This window comes from Hemitrygon akajei, chromosome 2 (genome assembly GCF_048418815.1).
Source record: "Hemitrygon akajei chromosome 2, sHemAka1.3, whole genome shotgun sequence".
Classification (NCBI taxonomy): Eukaryota; Metazoa; Chordata; class Chondrichthyes; order Myliobatiformes; family Dasyatidae; genus Hemitrygon; species Hemitrygon akajei.
This window is the reverse complement of record NC_133125.1, coordinates 54,429,829-54,453,757: the sequence shown is the minus strand read 5'-3', so window position 1 is coordinate 54,453,757 and position 23,929 is coordinate 54,429,829. Positions and strand designations below refer to the sequence as shown.

At 38.8% G+C, this 23,929-nt stretch overlaps 1 protein-coding gene across 2 annotated transcripts in view; it reads left to right on the top strand.

Moving 5' to 3' along the window:
* The window catches only part of pum3 (pumilio RNA-binding family member 3), a 49,060-nt gene extending 25,600 nt beyond the window's left edge, over positions 1-23,460 (top strand). For both annotated transcript variants that reach the window (XM_073072413.1, XM_073072424.1), the window contains exons 10-18: positions 3,626-3,704; positions 9,136-9,234; positions 11,623-11,676; positions 12,336-12,416; positions 13,469-13,611; positions 14,550-14,772; positions 16,275-16,362; positions 21,488-21,578; positions 22,792-23,460. In XM_073072413.1, the coding sequence (XP_072928514.1) occupies positions 3,626-3,704; positions 9,136-9,234; positions 11,623-11,676; positions 12,336-12,416; positions 13,469-13,611; positions 14,550-14,772; positions 16,275-16,362; positions 21,488-21,578; positions 22,792-22,936 (1,003 nt within the window). In that variant the 3' untranslated portion in view covers positions 22,937-23,460. The remainder of the gene's footprint in view (positions 1-3,625; positions 3,705-9,135; positions 9,235-11,622; positions 11,677-12,335; positions 12,417-13,468; positions 13,612-14,549; positions 14,773-16,274; positions 16,363-21,487; positions 21,579-22,791) is intronic.
* The last annotated feature ends 469 nt before the right edge of the window (positions 23,461-23,929 follow it).

The following is a 23,929-nucleotide window of genomic DNA, read 5'->3' as shown; positions in this document are numbered from 1 at the left end:
CGGCTGGATGTTGAGCCCTGTGAGTGGGTCCCATCACCGCAAAGAACCAAAGTTTGAGTGTAGCTCTAGTTCAGAGTCTTTGACAGAACTCTCCACCTTGAAAAGGGAAAAGAGAGGCTTTAAATGTAGAAATTAAGCTGTTTCTGCAGATCAGCTCGAAGAAGTTGCTGTCTAGCATTATCGTATCTCTACCCATCACTTTGCTAATGTGGTCTATAATTTCACATAATCTATCAACTTGGAACACACTTTCAAAATTAATCATAATTTTTATCATAATCAAATTTAATCAGAAAGTTATGACACAGAAGGAAGCTATTTAGACATTTCTATCATACCGGCCAAAAAGAGGTATTGAGGCTAATTCTACGTTCCAATTCCTTGAGCAAGTGAAATTATCATCTAAATATTTTAGTTGTGTTCAAGGTTTCTATTCAGCTATGCCTTGAGACATTGAGATTCAGCATTCCTTTCCCGCCCAATCTGGGTAACAAAATTCCAATCTCATCCATTCTTTTCAATAATTTTTCTGAATCTGTTTCTCCAGTTTATCTTCACTAAGTAAATGTCCTTGCTATGTTTGCCCGTTTTATCAGCTTTTCAGAATTGTTTATACATTTAAATCACCCCATTTCATAGATAAATACTCCAGGAAAATAGGCCTTGTCAATAATTAAACTTCTCAATCCTGATGAAAGCCTCATTACTTCTAAATCCTGTAGCTTCGCTGTATTTGTTTTACATTGCAGTCAGCACAACTGAATGCAGAACACTCCTATTTTGTCCCAATTACTTATACAGTTTTGGCTGGGCCCGGAGGGTCATGCTAAAGAAATGGATAATTAATTTTTTTGTTTGATCCTGAAAAGTGTCCTGTTTGCCTTCATAGCCCGTTATCTACTTGACTTCCTTCATGAATCAAACCACATGTATTCCAAGTTATTATACTTCATTACAGGGGAGTCTCCTTTCATTTATTATATCATGCTTTGCTTCGTTGCCCTCCCAAAAAAAACTGTATTAGAGTCAATACTGATAATCACAAACTGGCTCATGCAGAACTTTATTGCCTACAACCTGTGTTGTATACAAAATATAGTTCACTTACATGCCTTGCCATCCAACTAAACTTAGGTAAGTTTGTTCAATACCCAAAAGATAACGTACAGATTAGGCTTTCAATGATAAAAGTGAAGCCTATTATAAAATCCTGTTTTTGAGCTGTGAAATTACCTATAGGCATACAAAAGAAAGGGTTTTTTTGTTTTTATGACTGGGCATCATTACACTTTTGACTGAGAAAAGAGGTGGTATCATGCCTTATTTTGTGTCCCTGTGTGACTCAGTGGATTGACTTCTCTAGACTTCAGTGCAGCTCCAACCTCCTGCAGCTTCTTTCGGTCCTGTGCTGTAGCCCCTCCATACCGGACAGTGATGCAGCCTGTCAGAATGCTCTCCACGGTACAACTATAGAAGTTTTTGAGTGTATTTGTTGACATGCCAAATCTCTTCAAACTCCTAATAAAGTGTAGCTGCTGTCTTACCTTCTTTATATCTGCATCGATATTCCACTTGAACTCTCCCTAGTGCTGCTCATGGTCCTCTGTGTTTTGAGTTTAATTAGAGGCCAATTCCTGATCCAACCCTCTACCTGGATCAACCTCATTCTGGAACTGTATTGTTGAACCTCTCTGCAAAGTTTAACATAATTTTATTATCAAAGTACATATATGTCACCATACATAACCCTGAGATTCATTTTCTTGTGGGCAATCACAGTAAATACAGAGAACACAAAAGAATCAAAGACTGCACCCAACAGGGCAAACTGCAAATACAGAAAAAAACAAAATAAATTTTAAAAAGCAATAATATCAAGAACATGAGATGAAGAGTCCTTGGAAGTGAGTCCATAGGTTGTAGGAACAGTTCGGTGATGTGGCAAGTGAAGTTATCCTACTGGTTCAGAGCCTGATGGGTTGGGGGTAATAACTGTTCCTGAACCTGGTGATGTGGTTCCTGAGGCTCCTGTACCACTTTTCTGATGGTAGCAGTGAGAGGAGAGCAGAGCCTGGATGATGGGGTTCTTTCCATTAGATGCTGCTTTCCTGTGCCATGCTCTGTGTCATTGTGCTCAATGGTGGGGAGGGCTTTACCCGGGTTGGACTGGGTTATATCCACTACTTTTTGTAGGCTTTTCCATTTGACAGCATTGGTGTTTCCGTACCAGGTCCTGATGCAACCAGTCAATATACTCAGCACCACACATCTCTAAATGTATTAAGTAGTTTCTTTTGATATTTCTGCTCCTTTTTTACTTGATTCTGACTAATGGTTCCTTGCTGTTTTATTGGCTTCCATTATTTTAAACATATCATACACACAAATTATTTATAACTTTGCTATGCAAGCTTAAAGCAGAATAAGATTCAAGTACATTTATTGTCAATGAATATAACTTATACAACATGTCGATTTGCTTGCTCACAGGTAGCCACAAAGCAGGAAACCCAAAAGAACCCAATTTAAAAAATTAAAAGACCATGAGAAAGAAAAAATACATAAAAATCATGCAAACAATTGAAGTGAACAATGGCATTCCAAACCAAAATGGAGTCCTCAGATCCAAACCCCAGCGAAGGCCCAAAGACTCATTTATCAGTTCATCATGTTAACAGGCACAGAGCACTACAGCTGGGGCAGACTTCACAGCCTCAACGCTATGAGATTGGCCATGACAGAGAGTGAATGAAATCGGCTCTCGTCCTGACAGGCACCCTGTCTTTTCAGTCTATCTTGGATGGCATTTAAATTGACCCAACAGCGAGAGGCTCTGCATCTTGGAGACAGGAGTAAAGACTATGGAGAGCAAGCGAAATTAGCTCTCGCCTCAGATCTGAGCCAGCATTTAAATTGTCTGGACAGTGTATGGTACCTTGCACTAGGATCCAGCTACTCTGAAAGGCTCCGGGCCTAGTCCATGCTACCTAGCGACTCAATCCAGTCCCAGATTCTGTCGCCCAGCCAAAAGCCACTCTCAAGCTCTTCAAATCAGCTCGGCACCCAGAGCAATCCAACCCCACACCTGGTCCAGCGGTACAGGCTCCAAATCTCCTCTGCCTGGGCCCTGACTTCTCCTTTCGGAGTCCAGAACGATCCATCTCGCTCCTGGACCAGTTGTGCAGGTATCAGATCTCCTCTGGGCCCCAACTTTTTTCGGCACCCAGAACAATCCAGCCTCTCTCCCAGTCCAGTTGTATGGGCACTGAATTACCTCTGCCCGGGCCTTGACTTCTTTCAGTGTCCATAGAGTTCCCACCCCACACCTGGGCCAGTTGAACGAGCCTCAGAACATCTCTGCCTGGGCCAGCTGTACAGGTACTGGACCTCCTGCAACACATCATCTCGGCTCATCCCCCGAACTCCCTCACCATCACTCGCCCCTTCACCATTTGCAGTGATAATTTAACAGTTTTATCCTTTAAACGTGTTTATTGATTTAATGTTTTTGGTCAATCTTCAATATTCAAAAGTTCTTTCACTGTAGTAATTGCACCTACCTGATTGCTCAACTTAATAGAGTGAGTGTGCTTTAACCTCATCATTCTATTTTTGTCATCTCTAGAGAAGCAGTAATAAAGCACACACTGGTACACAAAGCATTTTTGGATTTCTTCACATACTGCCCCGACAAAATGAGAACGGTAAGCGAATATTGCAAAATCATCTACAGTCGTAATTTTTGTAAGATTACTTGTAATTTGTATATAATCTGGAAAATGATTCCTAACCTCGTTAAAGTACTACTTGGCAGATCTATTTCCATGCTTTTTATTGTTAAGTACTTGTATGAATCTTTGGTTTTACTTAAATCTAAATAATTTAGACTGAGGTTGATAAGTTTTAATAACCTTGAAGCCATCTCTGTTATTCTCAGTCACCGGTGACATAGCCTGTTCCATCATTGTTCTGTCAAATCCCAGAGCTCTAATAAGTTAAACATATAATTTGGGAGAAACATTTAATTGAACTTGTGAATAAATTGCATTGTCTTGTTATCAAGTAGTGCAACTTGCTATATTAAACAGATAAATTATAGAAAGTCTGAGACAGTAACCATTTTAACTGCAAACTGTTCATTAAGTAGAGTTCACTGATGTAGTATTTATGGTTGTCTTCTTATGACTTCGATGGACATGTTGGCCAGGTTATTAGTGGCTGTCCCTAAAGGTGCCAGAGGAGGTGCTGTTGAGCTGCATTCTTGAACCTCTGCAGTCTGTATGAGAGGACATGACACTGTTAAATCAAGGAATCCCATTATTCTGATCCAGTGACCATGAAGGATCAATGATATACTTACGTCAGCATATTGTTCTGGGCAGAAATATCCAGTTTTGGAGGCATTCTTGAAAAAGGCATGTTTATTTGATGTGCCTTTTCCCTTTTCTTAATATCCCAAAGTGTATTACAACCATTAGAGAATAACAGTTATTATAACTATTGTAACAAATATAGCTGCCGGTTTGGGTGGAATAAGCTCCCATAAATAGGAATATCCATAAAATCTGGTTTTATTTTAAGGAATGTTGATCCACAGAGCTGTACACACAGTACAGCGCTGGAGTGTCAGTTTAGGCCAGGGTTTCTCAACCAGTGTTCCGCCAGAGACTGTGATTTAAAAAAAATAAATATAATTTATTGAACTTCACGCAGTGGTGGGCAGTGACCTGTTAGCAATCTTGTTAAATTGCTGAGTATGGCTGTGTGCAGTAGGGCCGTGTTTATTTGGTTGAGTCCATTCTCAGTTTTTGAAGTGAGATGGGGAAGGCATTGATAATTTGTGTGTGTTGTTTGAATTTCCAGTATCTGCAGATTTCCTCGTGTTTGATAATTGGTGAGCACTGTATTGCACAGAAGGGAGCATTGAATGGACATTTTCCAAGCATTGAATGGACTTGCCCAACTTAGGCTATGACATCAGCCTCTCCCTCCTGACTTACCTCCCCCAACTTCCCCTTGCACACCATCAACTGACTTATAGAAGTGAACAAACACTACTAGTATAGTAGAAAGTTTGAGAGAAATTTTCATTCTAAAGATGGTCCAATGTGGCGATTTTTGAAGAAGAGGGATTATAGACTAGATTCTGATAAGGTTAATGATGAAGAATTACAAACTTCTGAGTCATTTCACTGCACTAGTGCAACAACAGGCACAAAAATGTCTGTCTTTACAATGAAAGCTACTTATCAATGGGTTTTACAGGGACTGGTGATCCAAGTTGTCCTATTTCATTGTCCCTTGTCTGTGTTACAAATGATGATGTCACTTAGTAAGAAAATGTTTATTCAAAGTTGTATAAAATTATGTCTTGGGCTATATTTTTATTCATATTGCTTTGGCTTATGGTTTTTAGTAGCTTTACTATTCAACATTGTCAGTAAATGTTCATGCTGAAAATAGCATTAATTAAAAATCAATTTACAACCTTTATTTAAATTAAGTCTACCAAGCTTACCTTTAGAAAAATTAAATCACATTTTGGCTTAAGCCTGTTATTTAACAGAAATTTATGAGTTTTTAAAGTTTATGAAAAGGAAAGAAAAAGATTAATTTCAAGAAAGGTAAGCTAAGCTTAACTACTCGTTCTTCCCCCCCCCCACCCGCAAAAGGGTTGCCTTAAAATACATTCTCTACTCAAAAGAGCATTGGCAATTATTTTTGGATTATTATATCTACAACTTACTGATCATGCTAACGTACCATGTGCTATGGATATAATTATTTCTACACTGGGCTTCCCTGAGACCTGAAAATTATTTCAAGGGTTCCTTGGGGGGGGGGGGGGGGGTGGGGAAGGGGAGGTTGAGAAGGGCTGGCTTAGGCCTTTGTACTAAGGAGTGAGTCTGAAATTGAGAGTCGTTCTATTGTGACTGTACTTAAAGGGTTACTTATAAAGAAAGAAAAGGCCCAGGGGACATACAGATAGGGAGGGATATGAGGGGCACTGTACAGATACAAGTTTGTCCTTTCTAATTTGGGTGGGTGTCAGCTGCTAAGCCACAACATACTTAGAGATTTTCAATTAATCCTGTCAGTGATACCCAAAGCATTTATGCTGTGCCAGTGATAAAATCTTGGGTGGGGTGCAAATCAAATGGTTTGGTTTTGCTTTGGTTTGTTACTGTCACATATATAGAGATACAGTGGAAGAACTTGCCTGCACACTGTTCATACAGATCAAAACATTGAGGTAGAACAACCTAAAACAATAACAATGTGGAATAAAGTATAACAGCAGAGGAAGTGCAATACAGGTAAACAATAAAGTGCAAGATCATAAGGTAGATTGTGAGGTCAAGAGACTGTCTTATTGTACTAGGGAACCATTTAATAATCTTATTACAGTGGGGTAGAAGCTGTCCTTGAGCCTGGTGGCACATATTTTCAAGCTTTTGTATCTTCTGCCCAGTGGAAGAGTGGAGAAGAGAGAATGTCCAAGGAGGGGAGGGTCTTTGATTATGCTGTCTGCTTTACTGTGGCAGTGAGAAGTACCACAGACTCCATAGATGGGAGGCTGATTTCCTTGATGGGCTGAGCTGTACCCATATCTCTTCAGTATCTTGCAGTCATGCAGAGTATTTGTCATACCAAGCCATTGTGTATCCAGATAAGACACCGAATGAATGGTGACAATTGCAGATTGCAGGTTGCTCCTGGCACACCTTAGGTTTGTTGGTCATGAATGGAAACTCAGACTGAAGTCCCCCAGTTCTTTGGTAGGTCAGTCTTGCCCTTAGTTCATCAACTTTGTTCTTGATTACCTGGACGTTAGCTAATAGTATGCTTAGGAATGGGATCTTAAAACCACACTGTTTCAACCTCACAGACCATCCAGCCCTATTACCTTGTTACCACAGTAAGTGGCCTCTTCTGGTCGGTACTGGACTGCTCGTGTGTTATTGGAGTTGTGGTCCTTGTCAATTAGACTCTCTCAACTCCTTGTTAGTGACTAGTACATTGTGGCAGGTCAGTGGATGCTGGTGAGGGATTTGTAACAATTATGCTGTTAAATGTCAAAGGAAGTGATTAGAATTTTGTGGTCGTATTGCCCAGCACTTGCCAGTTACCAGTAAAATTGGAATGTTGGCTGTTATGTGAATGTTGGTCTGTTCTTGCTGCCAATTAGGTGCCAACAACTTCTTTGTCTGAATCTCTTGGCCTGCACTGAATGACTTCTAGCAACCAGAATATAACTACTTTTTGCTTAATGTAACACATTCACTGGAGGGACTTCCTTTTGATTCCTGATGGCAGGTTTAGTTAGGCTTCTTATTGTTACATCTCTTCAAATGCTCCCTTGTCATCAACAGCAGTTACTTTAATCTTATCTTCTGAAATTTGATTCCTTGGTCCATGTTTAAATCAAGGTGATAATGAGTTCCAGAACAACTCCTTCCTGCCAGAACCGAAAGTAAATATTATTTATTGTTTTGCCGTCATTCTGGATAATTGTCCTGTGTCTTCATTACATTGGTGGAGAATACTGTGATGGATTGGCAGATTTTGAGTTAATTGCTTTTCACTTGCAACTTTAACTCCATATTTACTGAACTATATTGACTTTTGCTAAATTTTAAAATCATTTTTGTTTTCTGCGTCATACAATGGATCATCAGCACCAGCTTGCTTGTCATCAAGGTCATACAGTCAGCCCTCCTTATCCGCGAGGGATTGGTTCCGGGACCCCTTGCGGATACCAAAAAATGCGGATGCTCAAGTCCCTTATTCAACCTGTCTCAATATGGTGGACCTTAGGACCCAGCGGAAACCCAGACCTTATTTAACATTTCGGACATTCGGACCCGGCGGCGGAGCTCTGAATCCACAGTGTTTCTGTTCACGAAAATAATCACAATCATGATTAAAAATAAAGTGGAAATAATAAAGCGATCAGAAAGAGGTGAAATGCCATCGGTCATTGGAAAAGCGTTAGGCTACAGTCGGTCAACGATTGGAACAATTTTAAAGGATAAAGTGAGAAAGGCCCTGCCCTGATGAAAGCTATGATTATTACTAAGCAACACAGTGGTTTAATTATTGGGTTTTGGGTGTTTGATCCTCCACATCAACCAGGCACGGATGGAGAGCGCGCTTGGAAGTGGTCTGTCACTGGATCGAACTCAGCCCGAGCCCAGCGCTGAAACATACGTTCTTAAGTGTCTTATATGCATAGAAAGATAAAATATATACTAAGATAATCATCTGACTAACTGACGCTAAATAATACCGGATGTACCTGTTCCGACTTACATAGTAAGAGAACTTCTGATTTTTTTAAAATCCCGATCCACGGTAACCTACGCACATCCTCCCGTATACTTTAAATCACCTCTAGATTACTTATAATACCTAATACAATGTAAATGTTATGTAAAATAGTTGTTATACTGCATTGTTTAGGGAATAATGACAAGAAAAATAAGTCTGTACATGCTCGAACAACAAGTGCTGGAAGAGCACTTCCGGGTTTTCTCGATTCGCAGTTGGTTGAATTTGCGCATGTGGAACTCGCGGATAAGGAGGGCCGACTGTATATACAGAAAAGGACCAGTAACATCAGGGAGGAGGATGCACAGCATCCACATCAGGACTTCCAGACTCAAAAACAGTTACTTTCCCCAAGCAGTAAAGCTGATCAACACGTCCACTCCCTAACTCACCCCTTCACACCCTTCACCAACACTACTTTATCATTTCCCATGAGAGTCACATTATGTACAGACACTTGTGTGCCTAGCGTTACTTCACGGACATACAATCAATCTATATATGTAAACTACCTTATGCATTTATATTTGTGTTTTATTATTATTGTGTTCTTAGTGTTTTTTTGTACTGCATTGGATGCAGCGTAACAACTATTTCACTCTCCTTTACACTAGTGTACTGGAAATGACATTAAACAATCTGAATCTTGAAATACTTTGGGAACTCCATTTTAGCTATTCTCAGATTTTGTTTAAACCCACGTCTTGTTTGTTCAGTGTGTTGCATAATGATATCTAAAGTATTAATAATTATAAAATGGTCACTATTTTATCAATTTGAAAATAATGTATTTTCTGAATGTAGGAAATGATTGAATCGATGAGAGAAGCAGTCATCTACATGGCACATACGCATGATGGGAGCAGAGTAGCCATGCATTGTTTATGGCATGGAACACCCAAGGTAAGCAGAAATTTCTGGCAGTTACTGCTTTTGGCCCTGTTGTGTGTTTAGAAGTCAGTGAATTATTCTATATAACAGGAGTTCCCAACCCTTTTTTTGCCCTCGGCCAATATCATTAAGCAAGGGGTCCATGGACTCCAGGCTGGGAATCCCTGCTATAGAATAATCTAGTTACATCCAAGAAAAAAAAAACCAGTCCAAATAGTGCTTGAATGTATAAGAGATTGTATCAGTTTGCCTTCTGGTTTACTTCAATTTGAATTTATTTATTTACTCTGGACTACATTTTTCTAGTTTAAAGTTTCTTGTATGGGGAAATATAATGTGCTGTTATTTGCAGTATGTAATTCTGTAATCATCTAAAGAAATTTTGAGGGCTCTTCTGAAGACTCAGTTGCCCCCTTTTATTTAAGCCAGTAATACGGAAGAAATGTGGCAAATATTCAGGGAATATTTGTGTGAAGTTCTGCATAGTACATTCCAATGAGACAAATTGCTGAGCCTCTGGCGATGACCTTTGCAACATCAATAGGGGCAGGAGAGGTTCCGGAGGATTGCAGGGTTGCGAATGTTGTTCCTTTATCAAGAAAGGGAGTAGAGATAGACCAGTGAGTCTTACCTCAGTGGTTGGTAAGTTGATGGAGTAGATCCTGAGAGGCAGGATTTATGAACATTTGGAGAGGTATAATATGGTTAGGAATAGTCAGCATGGCTTTGTCAAGGGCAGGTCCTGCCTTACGAGCCTGATTGAATTTTTTGAGGATGTGACTAAAAACATTGATGAAGGAAGAGTAGTAGATGTAGTGTATATGGATTTCAGCAAGGCATTTGATAAGGTACCCCATGCAAGGCTTATTGAGAAAGTAAGGAGGCAAGGGATCCAAGGGGACATTGCTTTGTTGATCAAGACCTGGCTTGCCCACAGAAGGTAAAGAGTGGTTGTAGACGGGTCATATTCTGCATGGAGGTCGGTCACTAGTGGAGTGCCTCAGGGATCTGTTCTGGGATCCTTGCTGTTAGTGATTTTTATAAATGACCTGGATGAGGAAGTGGAGGGATGGGTTAGTAAGTTTGTTGATGACACAAAGGTTGGAGGTGTTGTGGATAGTGTGGAGGGCTTTCAGAGGTTACAGCGGGACATTGATAGGATGCAAAACTAGGCTGAGAAGTGGCAGATGGAATTCAACCCAGATAAGTGTGAAGTGGTTCATTTTGGGTAGGTCAAATATGATGGCAGAATATAATATTAATGGTAAGACTCTTGGCAGTGTGGAGGATCAGAGGGATCTTGGGGTCCGATTCCATAGGATGCTCAAAGCAGCTGTGCAGGTTGACTCTGTGGTTAAGAAGGCATATGGTGTATTGGCCTTTATCAATCGTGGAATTGAATTTAGGAGCCGAGAGGTGATGTTGCAGCTATATAGGACCCTGGTCAGACCCCACTTGGAGTACTGTGCTCAGTTCTGGTTGCCTCACTACAGGAATGTTGTGGAAACCATAGAAAGGGTGCAGAGGAGATTTACAAGGATGTTGTCTGGATTGGGGAGCATGCCTTATGAGAATAAGTTGAGTGAACTCGGCCTTTCCTTCTTGGAGAGATGGAGGATGAGAGGTGACCTGATAGAGGTGTACAAGATGATGAGAGGCATTGATCATGTGGATAGTCAGGCTTTTTCCCAGGGCTGAAATGGTTGCCACAAGAGGACATAGGTTTAAGGTGCTGGGGAGTAGGTACAGTGGAGATGTCGGGGTAAGTTTTTTATGTAGAGAGTGGTGAGTGCGTGGAATGGGCTGCTGGCAACGGTGGTGGAGGCGGATACGATAGGGTCTTTTAAGAGACTTTTGGATAAGTACATGGAGCTTAGAAAAATAGAGGGCTATTAAGGTAGGGACATGTTCAACACAACTTTGTGGGCCGAAGGGTCTGTATTGTGCTGTAGGTTTTCTATGTTTTTAATGTTCCATGGTCACTTCCCAGTTGCTGTTGAGTTATCAGGTGAGAGTGGGCATATAGGGGTCATCTTGGTTGGTATCTTAAACGGTGAATTAAAGTAGATCAATTGCATTCAAAGGATTGTCATATCTGTGAATCTGCTTATATAGAAATGCCCGATATGAACTTTGCATGAAATGTATAATAACATTTTAGTGTAGCTTGATAATTGATCACCACAAGTCAGAAGAAGGCAATGCCATTCACGTTCCAGTAAATTCAGAAGAAGGGAGGAAGTTAAATAAGGGTGAATGGAATCTAGTTGGAATAACGTTAATTTGTTTAAATTCCTGAAAGGAGAAACTAATTAGGAGGAAAAACTAATTAATTACATTGATTACTGTGATAAAGTTGATTAACAATTCTTTAAAACTTATTGCTTAATTTCTTTCCAGGATAGAAAAGTTATTGTGAAAACAATGAAGACATACGTCGAGAAGATTGCTACTGTAAGATGCAAATCTATTCTATATTTATGCTAGAAACTCAAGATATCTTTTGAAATTTATCAAGATAATTTTTAATGAAATGCTGGGATGAAGTGGAGAAAAATAAGAACTGGTCATTTAAAATATTGAAACTGTTATTCGAATTTTTAAAAAATCAGTAGTTAACAGTTTGCAAGGTGAAATATTAAATGATTGACTAGATTTGTTTGTGGCGGTGAATTGGAAGGTTTAGCTTGCCTGTTTTTGAATCAGTTAAGCATGATTCTTGCCAGTAGTTGTCAATATGTGACAAATTTAAAACCTTGCTATTGAAGATTGGAAAGACTGAATATTACAAATCCTAAATCAGAATTTTAAGTTTTTTACTTTATTGGTGAAGAAATTTCCATGCTACCCTCTGTTTCTTATTTTGTTACTGTACTTGTAGCAAATTTAGACCTTATTTTTAATCACTAATATTTTTTGGAGGCTGAATAGAATTACTCCTGTTAGTTCAGCAAATAGTAGGGAATTAATTGATGCTTGTTGAGATTTTTTTTGTATTATTGGCTTAAATCCAATCTTTTTTTGTAAATGAAGAAGAAGTGGTTTGGAGGAGTATAATATGTTAGTCACTTGTGGAAAACTGACTGACCATGCCTTTTTAAATTGATTTGCAGGGTGAATTTTCTCATTTGGTTCTCAAAGCAGCATTTGACTGTATAGATGATACAAAACTTGTGAAACAGATAATTCTGTCAGTAAGTAATTGATTTTTTCTTAATGGGAAAAGAAAGACAAATGCTTATTGTGAATGCATCTCCTTTGTAGAGGAAGAAGTCTTTGTGTATTCATGTGAGTTTCCTTGTGGTAATCAGACCTTCAAATAATCCCTCCCATTGGTTGAATTTATAATGAGTACCTTTAACTACTAGTTTGATTCCATTTCAAATGTTTGATTGATAGGGGGTTGACTTCAACATTTGCAGCCAAATAAATTGACAATATCTTTGAAAATTAATGTACATATGTAAAAGAATATTTACACACAAAACAATGCAAATTAGCCTATCATATTTGTATTTGGTACCAATCTGTTTCCACCTTCTAGCACTTTGTCTGTAGACCTGCATGATAAAGATTTCTGCCTCTATATTATCCCTTTATACCACAAGTTCCAGTCCCCAATCATATTCTGGGTGAGTAAAAGTTTCCCAGTCTCCCCTCTAATCCTTCCACCCTTTAAACTCCATCCTGATTTTTGATTCTGCTCCTAAAGAAACTAGGCCCTTCCTGTTTACTTTAATGAAAATCTCATTTCATATATATCAAAAAAATCTCATTTATTGATGTACCTAATATGTCTGGAAAATGTATGCAGATATCATACTGAATTGAAAGGTTTTGTTTTCCATGATATATATCTATAATTGGAAACAAGGGATCTGGTTGTTATATGTACCCAATCCTTCCAGCTCTGGTCTTGTATGTTGCAAAAGACTGCTAAATTAATTAGCTGCTGATTTCACAAAAAAAGTTTTTCCCCATTTGTTATGTGTCCCTGATCTGTGTTTTTAAGACATAATTTCATGTTTTTGGAGCATTTTGAGAGCTGTTATCAGTGAACCCAAGCCCTAATGAAATATGTTGCATTCAGGAGTAAAGAAGTGAAATCTAAGGAAATATTAAATCGGAAGACTGCAATAACTGAGCAATTTAGTAATGACTTATTTTTGGTTGCACTGTTTCAATGTAATGCTTGCACAGTTAATTATTCAGTGCCATTTGATATCTTAAAAATGTTGATTTACAGGAGATTATCAGTTCCTTGCCAAATTTAATCAACAATAAGTATGGCAAGAAGGTGTTGCTCTACCTACTAAGCCCAAGGGACCCTGCACATAATGTGCCAGAAATTATTAAGCTTCTACAACAAGGTGATAGCAATGCTCACAGGTCAGAATTTTTTTACTTGTTCAAATGATAGCATCCATTGTGTTGAGGGAAACTTTTTGATCTGTTGATTTTAGTGAGGATATAAGAACACCAGAAAGTAAGAGCAGGCCACCAGGCTCATCAAGCCTTCCCCATAAGTCACTGTGATAATTTCTGATCAATAATGGCCTTAACTCCTCTTCTCTGCTTATTACCCGTAACCTGGATTCCTCGATCTTTCCAAGGTTAATATATTTCCACCTGGCATATACTTAGTGATCTGGCCTCTTAATTTGCGGCTATGCCCTCTATTTTGTGGCTCTCACTACTGAAAACATCTGAACATCTATCCCTTAGGATCTTGTATATTTGAATAAGGTCACTCCACATTCTTCTACAGTGCACACACTTACAGAACCAAACTGAATAACCTCTCTTGATGGAACAACCTTCAGCTGGTTGTCAAACCATGCTAACAGAATTCCTCCTACACTTTGGGCTCTTGGTTTAAATACCATAAAGTTAAGGATTCACAGTATGTCAGTTGGCTGCTTAGATATAGGTAAAGAATTCCAAAGAGCTAGCATCTTTTTGGTGAAGAAGTTTGTCACAAGTAAATGATCCTTTATTCTGAGTTTGTAGTTTGTGGATAAAAATAAAGTATGAAGAGATTCTGCAGATGCTAGAAATCCAGAGCCAGTCTTAATCTTGAGACAAAATTGAACAGTTGAAGATTTGGGCTAAGTTTATCATGGATCAGTTGGTCTGTATAACTGCCTCCACATATCATATTTGAGTGTGATGAAAGGAGGTCCAAGAATGCTTGGATAATCTGATATTCAATACTGTAAATGAAAAATGGAAGAAGTATCTGCTATAATTGGTTAAATATTCTGAAAGCATCTGTTTGATGTCTTTGATATCTTATGTAACAAAATTGTCTTTTTGTATTATACTAGTAAGAAAGATACAAGCATTCGTCATCGTGAGCTGCTAGAAGCCATCTCACCACATTTGCTGCAGTATTTGCAGGAGAATGCACGTGAAATGGTGATGAATAACGCCACAAGTGTTATTGTGGTAGATATTCTTGGCTGCGCCATTGGTGATGTGCAGCCTTCCATGAACGCTATTGCTAACATTGCTGCAGAACCTTTTAAGCCCGGAGGCAACAATGGCGAGGTAATGTTCAAAGACACCATCTTTGTTTCTAGCTTCAGTGTTTGTGGAACCAGGCATACAACATCTAGAGTCATTAGGGTTGCACTGATTTTAGTTTGACCACAAAAAGTTGTGCTGCATTTCCAAGATCAACCAGTACACTTAAAAATAAGTGTTTTTAAATCTTATAAAGCATATTTTATCCAAAAATGCATTTGTTTTTCAGTGCTAGAGGGAGATAATTGATTTCTATCCTTGTGTATATTTCACATTTGTTCTCCTATTAGTCTTTTAACTTGCTTAACCAAGTGCAGCAAAACTATCTTTCCATGCAGTAACAAATCAAAATGGCATAAAGATGACCACAACTTTGTTCTTCCCTATTTTTCTGTTTGTAAAAACTGGAATATTTTAAATGATGCTCAGAATAATTCCTAATTAGCTGTTTAATGGGCAATATATAGTTTAATACATTTGATTGTTTTGATTTACCTTTATTTTAAGAATTTCATTATACATGCATCAGTCAGGAAAAATGTCATCACTGCATTTAAAAGTTTCTAATTGGCAGATAACTTCAGAGGAAAAATGCCCACTGCACTAATAAAAAAAAAGCAGTTGGCTTTGTTTAATATGCAAATAAAACCATAGAACATTACAGCACAGAAACAGGCCTTTTGGCCCTTCTTGGCTGTGCCGAACCATTTTTCTGCCTCGTTCCACTGACCTGCACCTGGACCATATCCCTCCATACCCCTCTCATCCATGTACCTGTCCAAGTTTTTCTTAAATGTTAAAAGTGAGCCCGCATTTACCACTTCATCTGGCAGCTCATCCCACACTCCCACCACTCTCTGTGTGAAGAAGTCCCCCCCCTCCCCAATGTTCCCTTTAAACTTTTCCCCCTTCACCCTTAACCCATGTCCTCTGTTTTTATTCTCCAGTAGCCTCTGGAAAAAGCCTGCTTGCATTCACTCTATCTATACCCATAATAATTTTAAGTACCTCTATCAAATCTCCCCTCATTCTTCTACACTCCAGGGAAATAAAGTTCTAACCTATTCAACCTTCCTCTGTAAATCAGTTTCTCAAGTCCCGACAACATCTTTGTAAACCTTCTGTGCGCACTTTCAGATGTAATTGGAATGCACACCAATCACTTACAATGCCCTCATTGCTTTTTGTCTGAATGTCATTATGAATTTATGGTTAAGGTATATTTAACGGAATAAGCCAGTCTGTTAAATCACACTACAGATTAGCTACAAGATGTCATGAACCTGTGCGTATAATTGGAAAATGGTACACAGAGTGATATGCATTGTATTCAATCCTTGTGTGGGCATTTGCCACCAGATCTAAAATCAACACAATGACTTGTTTATAAAAGTTGAAGTACTTGATTCAGGTGTCCTTGTCAAAAGTCCTGTTATCAATTTCAATTAAGAGTTATGCCTGAATTTAAAAGTGCTCGAGTCCAAGCACATGGGATTATGACTTACATTCCTCCTTGTTTTCTTTAGCCCCACATGGCAGAGCATCCAGCGGGTCATCTTGTCCTTAAATGGTTAATAGAGCAAGATGAAAAGATGAAAGAACTTCAAAAGACAGGTAAAGGAATTGTTAATGTATTTTTTCTGGAACTTGTTAAATCTTCTTTGCAACAAAGAGTTATTATTTTTGATATTTGAATATTTTCCCAGATTAAATCATTTTGGATACTGAGAGATGGAGAAGAGTATTTCAAAGAATTTATCAATAACCTGTACAGTATGTGAAAGACAAATTTGAGTGATACCTTTGTTTCATCAGATCTGTTTTACTATTGATGTTGCTTTTAGCTAATTTATCACAGCCTTCCAACTTCCACCATAAACATTTTATTAGAAGACATTTCCAAAGTTACTGTGTTTATAACTTATAAAATCTTGTCTAAAACTGCATTCAAGGAATATTTCAAATACATTGCGTTTTAAAAGTATCTCATAATGGGAACATGAGAAAGCAGCCAGGATACAGTGCCTTAAGAAGTACTTACCCCCCTTGGAAGTTTTCGTGTTTTGTTGTTTTAAAACATTGAATCACAGTGGATTTAATTTAGCTTTTTTTGACACTGATAAGAGAAAAAGACTCTGTATCGAAGTGAAAACAGATCACTACAAAGTGATCTAAATTAATTACAAATATAAAAGACAAAATAATTGATTGAATTATTTTGCCCTTTAATATGATACCAAATCATCACTGATGCAACCAATTGGTTTCAAAAGTCACATATTGCAGCAGGCAGCTCTCATACAAGCTGTTCCAAGAATGTATCCCGTAGGCACTCTACAGACTCCCTATCCTGGGGTCCAGCACCAACCTGATTCTCCCAGTTCACCTGCATGTTGAAATCCCCCATAACTACTGCGACATTACCTTTGCCACATGCCAATGTTAACTCCCTATTCAACTTGCATCCAATATCCATGCTACTGTTTGGTGGCCTGTAGACAACACCCATTAGGGTCTTTTTGCCCTTACTGTTCCTCAGTTCTATCCACACCGATGGTCTGCATCCTAGGGTACTAAAGGAGGTGGCTCTGGAAATTGCGGATGCATTGGTAATCATTTTCCAATGTTCCTTAGATTCAGGATCAGTTCCTGAGGATTGGAGAATGGCTAATGTTATCCCACTTTTTAAGAAACGAGGGAGGGAGAAAACAGAGAACTATCATCCTGTCAGCCTAACATCAGTAGTGGGGAAGATGCTAGAGTCCATTATTAAAGATGAAATAGTGGCATATCTAGATAGCAGTGATAGGATTGGGCCGAGCCAGCATGGATTTACCAAGGGCAAATCATGCTTGACTAATCTATTGGAGTTTTTTGAGAATGTAACCAGGAAGTTAGACAAGGGAGATCCAGTGGATGTAGTGTACCTTGATTTTCAGAAGGCATTTGATAAGGTCCCACATAGGAGATTGGTGGGTAAAATCAGAGCTCATGGCATTTGGGGGAAGATATTGACATGGATAGAAAACTGGTTGGCAGATAGAAAGCAAAGGGTAACAGTGAATGGGTGTTTCTCGGAATGGCAGGTGGTGACTAGTGGGGTGCCATAGGGCTCGGTATTGGGACCACAGCTGTTTACGATTTACATCAACGATTTAGATGAAGGCATTGAGAATAACATCAGCAAGTTTGCTGATGAAACTAAACTAGGTGGCAGTGTGACATGTGATGAGGATGTTAGGAGAATTCAGGGTGACTTGGATAGGCTGGGTGAGTGGGCAGATACTTGGCAGATGACGTTTAATGTGAATAAGTGTGAGGTTATCCACTTTGGGAGTAAGAACAGGAAGGCAGATTATTATCTGAACAGTGTAGAGTTAGGTAAGGGAGAAATACAAAGAGATCTAGGAGTCCTTGTTCATCAGTCACTTAAAGTGAATGAGCAAGTGCAGCAGGCAGTGAAGAAGGCTAATGGAATGTTGGCCTTTATTACAAAGGGAATTGAGTACAAGAGCAAGGGAATCCTTTTGCATTTGTACAGGGCCCTGTTGAGACCACACCTGGAGTATTGTGTACAGTTTTGGTCTCCAGGGTTAAGAAAGGACATCCTGGCTGTAGAGGAAGTGCAGTGTAGATTCACAAGGTTAATTCCTGGGATGTCTGGACTGTCTTACGCAGAGAGGTTAGAGAGACTGGGCTTGTACATGCTGGAATTAAGGAGATTGAGAGGGGATCTGATTGCAACATATAAGATTATTAAGGGATTGGACAAGATAGAGGCAGGAAATATGTTCCAGATGCTGGGAGAGTCCAGTACCAGAGGGCATGGTTTGAGAATAAGGGGTAGGTTATTTAGGACAGAGTTAAGGAAAAACTTCTTCTCCCAGAGAGTTGTGGGGGTCTAGAATGCACTGCCTCGGAAGGTAGTGGAGGCCAATTCTCTGGATGCTTTCAAGAAGGAGCTAGATAGGTATCTTATGGATAGGGGAATCAAGGGATATGGGGACAAGGCAGGAACCGGGTATTGATAGTAGATGATCAGCCATGATCTCAGAATGGCGGTGCAGGCTTGAAGGGCTGAATGGTCTACTTCTGCACCTATTGTCTATTGTCTATTGTCTATAATTAGTTAAATGGAGATGTACCTGTGTGCAGTCAAGGTGTTTCAACTGATTGTAGTAAAAATATACCTATATCTGTACCAACTGCTGGTGAGTCAGTATCCTGGCAAAAACTACACCATGACGACAAAAGAACACGCTAAGCAGCTCCGCAAGAAGGTTATTGAAAAGCACAAGTCAGGAGATGGAAACAAAATTTCCAAGTCACTGAATATCCCTTGGAGTATAGTTGAATCAGACATCAAGAAATGGAAAGAATGTGGCACAGCTGTAAATCTGCTTAGAGCAGGATGTCCTCAAAAACTGAATGATCATGCAAGAAGGGAATTAGTGAGGGAGGCCACCAAGCGAACTGTGACAACTCTGGAGGAGTTACAAATTTCAGTGGCTGAGATGGGAGAGACTGCACATACAACAACTGTTGCCTGGGTGCTTCACCAGTCACAGCTTTCTGTGAGAGTGGCAAAGAGAAAGCCACTGTTGGGAAAAAAACTCACGAAGTCTTGGCCAGAGTTTAGCAGAAGACATGGGAGACTGAAGTCAGCTGGAAGAAGGTTCTTCAGTCTGATGAAACCAAAAAAGAGCTTTTTGGCCATCAGACTGAACGCTATGTTTGGCATAAGCCAAACACCACACATCATCAAAAATACACCATCCCTACCGTGAAACATGGTGGTGGCTATATCATGCTGTGGGGATGCTTCAGTGCAGCAAGCCCTGGGAAGCTTGTGAAGATAGATGGTAAAAATGAATGCAGCAAAATACAGGGAAGCCGTGGAGGAAAACCTGATTCAATCTGCTGGCGGACTGCGACTTGGGAGAAGATTTGTTTTCCAGCAAGACTATGACCCTAGCCCTAAAGCCAAAGCTACACAGGAAATGTTTAAAATCAACAAAGTAAATGTACCGGCGTGCCCAAATCAGAGTTCAGACCACAATCCAGTTGAGAATTCGTGGTTGTACTCATGGTTCCCATGGTGAAAGAGATACAGGGCGAAAACAGGAGGAGGAGCACTAGAGGTGATGGGTAGGCAAGGAGATAAAGTGAGAGAGAGCGAGGGGGATGGAGAATGGTGAAGGGATTGGGGGTGGGGGGGGGGGGAGTTACCAGAAGTTTGAGAAATTGATGATCATGTCATCAGGTTGGAGGCTGTCCAGATAGAATATAAGGTGTTATTCCTCCAACCTTAGTGAGGCCTCACTGCAACAGTAGAGGAGGCAATGGATTGATATATCAGAATGGGAATGGGAAATGGAATTAAAATGGGTGGCCACTGGGAAATCCTGCAGTGGACGGAGCGTAGATGCTTGGTGACACAATCTCCCAATCTACGTCGGGTCTTGCCGATATACAGGAGGCCACACCGGGAGCACCAGACATAGATATGACCCCAACAGACTCACCAGTGAAGTGTCGCCTCACCTGGAAAGACTGTTTGGGGCCCTAAATGGTAGTGGGGGAGGAGGTGTAGGGGCAGGTGTAGCACTTGTTCTGCTTGCAAGGATAAGTGCCAGGAGGGAGATCAGTGGGGACGGATGAGGACATTGCATAGGGAGCAATCCCCGTGGAAAGTAGAAAGTGGGGGTGGGGGAGGGGATCCCGTTGGAGATGGCAGGTATGTGCTGGATGTGGAGGCTGGTGGGATGGTAGGTGAGGACAAGAGGAACCCTACCTTGGTAGGGTGGAGGGAGGATGGGGTAAGAACAATGTTTGTGAAATGGAAGAGATGCGGTTGAGGGCAGTGATGAGGGTGGAGGAAGGTAAGCCCCAGTAAAACATGAAAACTTCCTACAGGGGGGTGTGAATACTTTAGGCACTGTAAATCTTCACATGCATAATTTTCTATTTGAAAATGCACCTGACAATTTTAAAAATGAGATTTAAATTGAGTGTAACAAAAGCATTCCTTCATGTGATGCTGGAATCATTTTTTTTAATTTCCAAAATAATGAAAAATAACGCAGCCTTTAAGATTGTTGTGTTTATGCTTCTTGAAATGTTAGTCTGCAGTCCATTGCACTTTTACTTTGTTGTGTTGCTACAGCTAGCTAATTTATCACAATTACAACAGGGATTTTTCTGCCTGTTACATATAGAAAAATGAGGCCACCTTTCAAAATGTTTTCGTCCATTTTAACTCATTATGTTGCATGATGTTGGTTAGTGGTCTTAATTGAAATTATTAGCAATTTGATACAGACAGCTATATTTAAGTTTACGCTGAAAGTCCTCTGCTTGCTCACATAGCATAGACATTCATTCTTAATAACAAGCTTATGAAATCCAAACCAAATTTAATTGACAAAAACAATGTTATAAAGATTTTTGTTGTGCACAATGATATTTTGACATTTGGAAACCCAGTTGATAGCTTTTCAACCAGAGTCAATGTTAAATCAAGCTAGGTTTTGTTGATTCTCCTTTGTACTAGTATTCCAAAAGAATTGTGAAAAGACATGTTATATTCTGGTCATATTATGTTCTTGTAATTTATTTGAGGTTCAGTTGAATTATGGAAATAACGTGTAATATTCTTTACAGCAGCTGAGGTGTAGCTGATTGAGAATAACATCTGGAAAAAAACTAGATGCTAACAAGTATTAAATCTTTCTTACAGAGTGCTTTGCCAAAACCTTAGTGGAGCATGTTGGCATTAAGAATCTGCAGACCTGGACACAAGTAAACCGTGGAGCAATTGTAGTTTGCAGGTAACTATGATATTAAAGTGATTGTTAGTTTCAATATAAATACTTGTAGTTTAAAGATCTGTAGTTTGCTAATCTGAAGAAATACTTAATTTACATTTTTTGTATGCTAAAGTTAGTCACTGATTTCACTGTGATTAATGGTTGTTACATTTTGACCAAAGATGTACTCAGCCACAGCATAGTTTCTATAGATTCCATAACATACAGAAACATTTCGTTGCATTGTACAAAGTCATGGATATTGAGTATAAATAGATTGGGAATTAGAGAAGTGGATCAGAGTAGTAAAAATGGATTTAAGGAAGGTGTTCCCAAGCAAATTACTGGAGATTGGGAGGGGTTTGTTGTAGGAGGAGACCTGGAGCATTTTGATTATATACTATATAATATACATAACTTATTATTATTACTACTTATATACTATAATAATAAGGAGTTATAAGTAATTATAATTTGCTATTTCGGGCCAATAATGTTCTAGTCTGTAAACTCAAATTTGGTTATTCTGGTTATGGTGATTGCTTCCTTGTGTTTGTTGCATCAAAATATTATAATTGTTATGTGGTGGCAAAATTCAATTGGATTAATAATTTAAATGCCATGACCTTAAAAGATGCTATGCTTCCTGCAGCAACAGGTCTCCAAAATTATTTAATGATGCACTGGTGAGAGTATGATGGGAATTGCTTCTCTTGTTTAATTATGTATGTCTATGACTACACTTCAGCAAAACACCATCACGAACTAGTTCATTAAGTGGCACCGAACTGAATCATTCAGCTCTTTTCTTGGCTTACTATAGAACCAGTGAATGTTATTTATAGAGTTGATTACAACATTCTATGTTTTTCCTCCATCTGAAATTTTCATACTTGTGACCTGCAACTTGAAGGAATTTTTTGATAGTATTACCAAGCACTAAATTTCCATCAAGTCGATTTTCAGACACTAGGTTAAATGATTTTTAATCAATGTTTTAATTGATCAACTACATTTTTGTTGGATCATACCACTTCATTACAGTATGTTTAGTAAGTATTTGTGTTTCAGAAAAATGTTGAAATTACTTTTGCTGTGCATTCTTGCAGTTTCACTCTGGTTAGGTTACTGCTACTCAGATTCAGAGAGGCTGCTTTTTCACTGCTGAGAGCTGCCTCTGAAAAATTACATGAATATTTAACTTTGAAATCTAATACCTATTTCTTGTTTTCAGTCTTCTTCAAAGTAACAATGACGACGTAGCCCTGGAAGTGAAGAAAGGTTTAAAGGGCCTTATTCCCAAGTTCAAGAAAATGACAAACGTGAAGGGTGTGGAAATATTGTTAGAAAAATTGACTGCCGGTAGTGTAAAGCCCTGATTAAAAGCAGCTGAAAACAAGTTTGTGAAACTTTAGACAAAAGCTAATTGACTGTTTATTAAATTAAACTTTTGTATATTGGGAAGAGAATAGCTATTTTCTTCACAATGTTTGTTGCGTCAGACAAAACTATTCCATTAGGCTCTACATTTCACCAAATGGTGTCTTCAAGAGAATCTTGGAAATGTTGTAAGATACAATTGTGCCATCTTGGTGCACCAGCACCATCAAGGTGGTTATTAAAGCAGTGAAGCTTCTGTCTTCTTGAATTTGCAGTACATTGCAGTTTATAATTGATAGATTTGTGAATTAAAAGCAAAAAAATGCTGAATTTTGAGATTAGTAATTTCTTTTAAATATAGATTATTTGGGAAGACGAGATGCTACCAAATACCAACCTTATTTGTAAATCATGTCTGGGAAAGTTTTACCTATTCTACTTTTATAATTGGATGCTATTATTCTTATGTAATAAAAGTAAAATGTTTTATTTATATAAAAATAAAATCACTCCTAGTTTCTAATTGTGTGCACTACCATTTCTGGCACTTCACTTTTTAGTTTGTTAAATAACATAAGGTTCTCCATATGTGCTCTCAAATGAACTAAATAAGTAGCCAATATTTACAAAAGGAAAGCTGACTTTCTTTGGCCTTGATAAAACTGAGAGGCATAATATCAAATTGCAGCTGCACAAGCTTTCCATGTAAACACTTGCAAAAGGGAATGCATTATTTTTATTTAAAGTGAAATATTTTGGATTTTTTCTATAGTTGTATACCCTTAGGCTCTTATTACCAGAAGATAATGACTGTTTTGCTCTTCACTGGATACCCTCTGTGCAGTTGAGTGTTTCCAACATTTTCTGTTTTTAATGGCTACTAGAAATTATTGCAGAGTGCAGTTAGGTAGCAGAAAGACAAAAGTTGAGAGAAAATATATTACAGAACTACAAGTGGAAAAAGTGAAGGAGAAGAAGACCGATGGGATTGC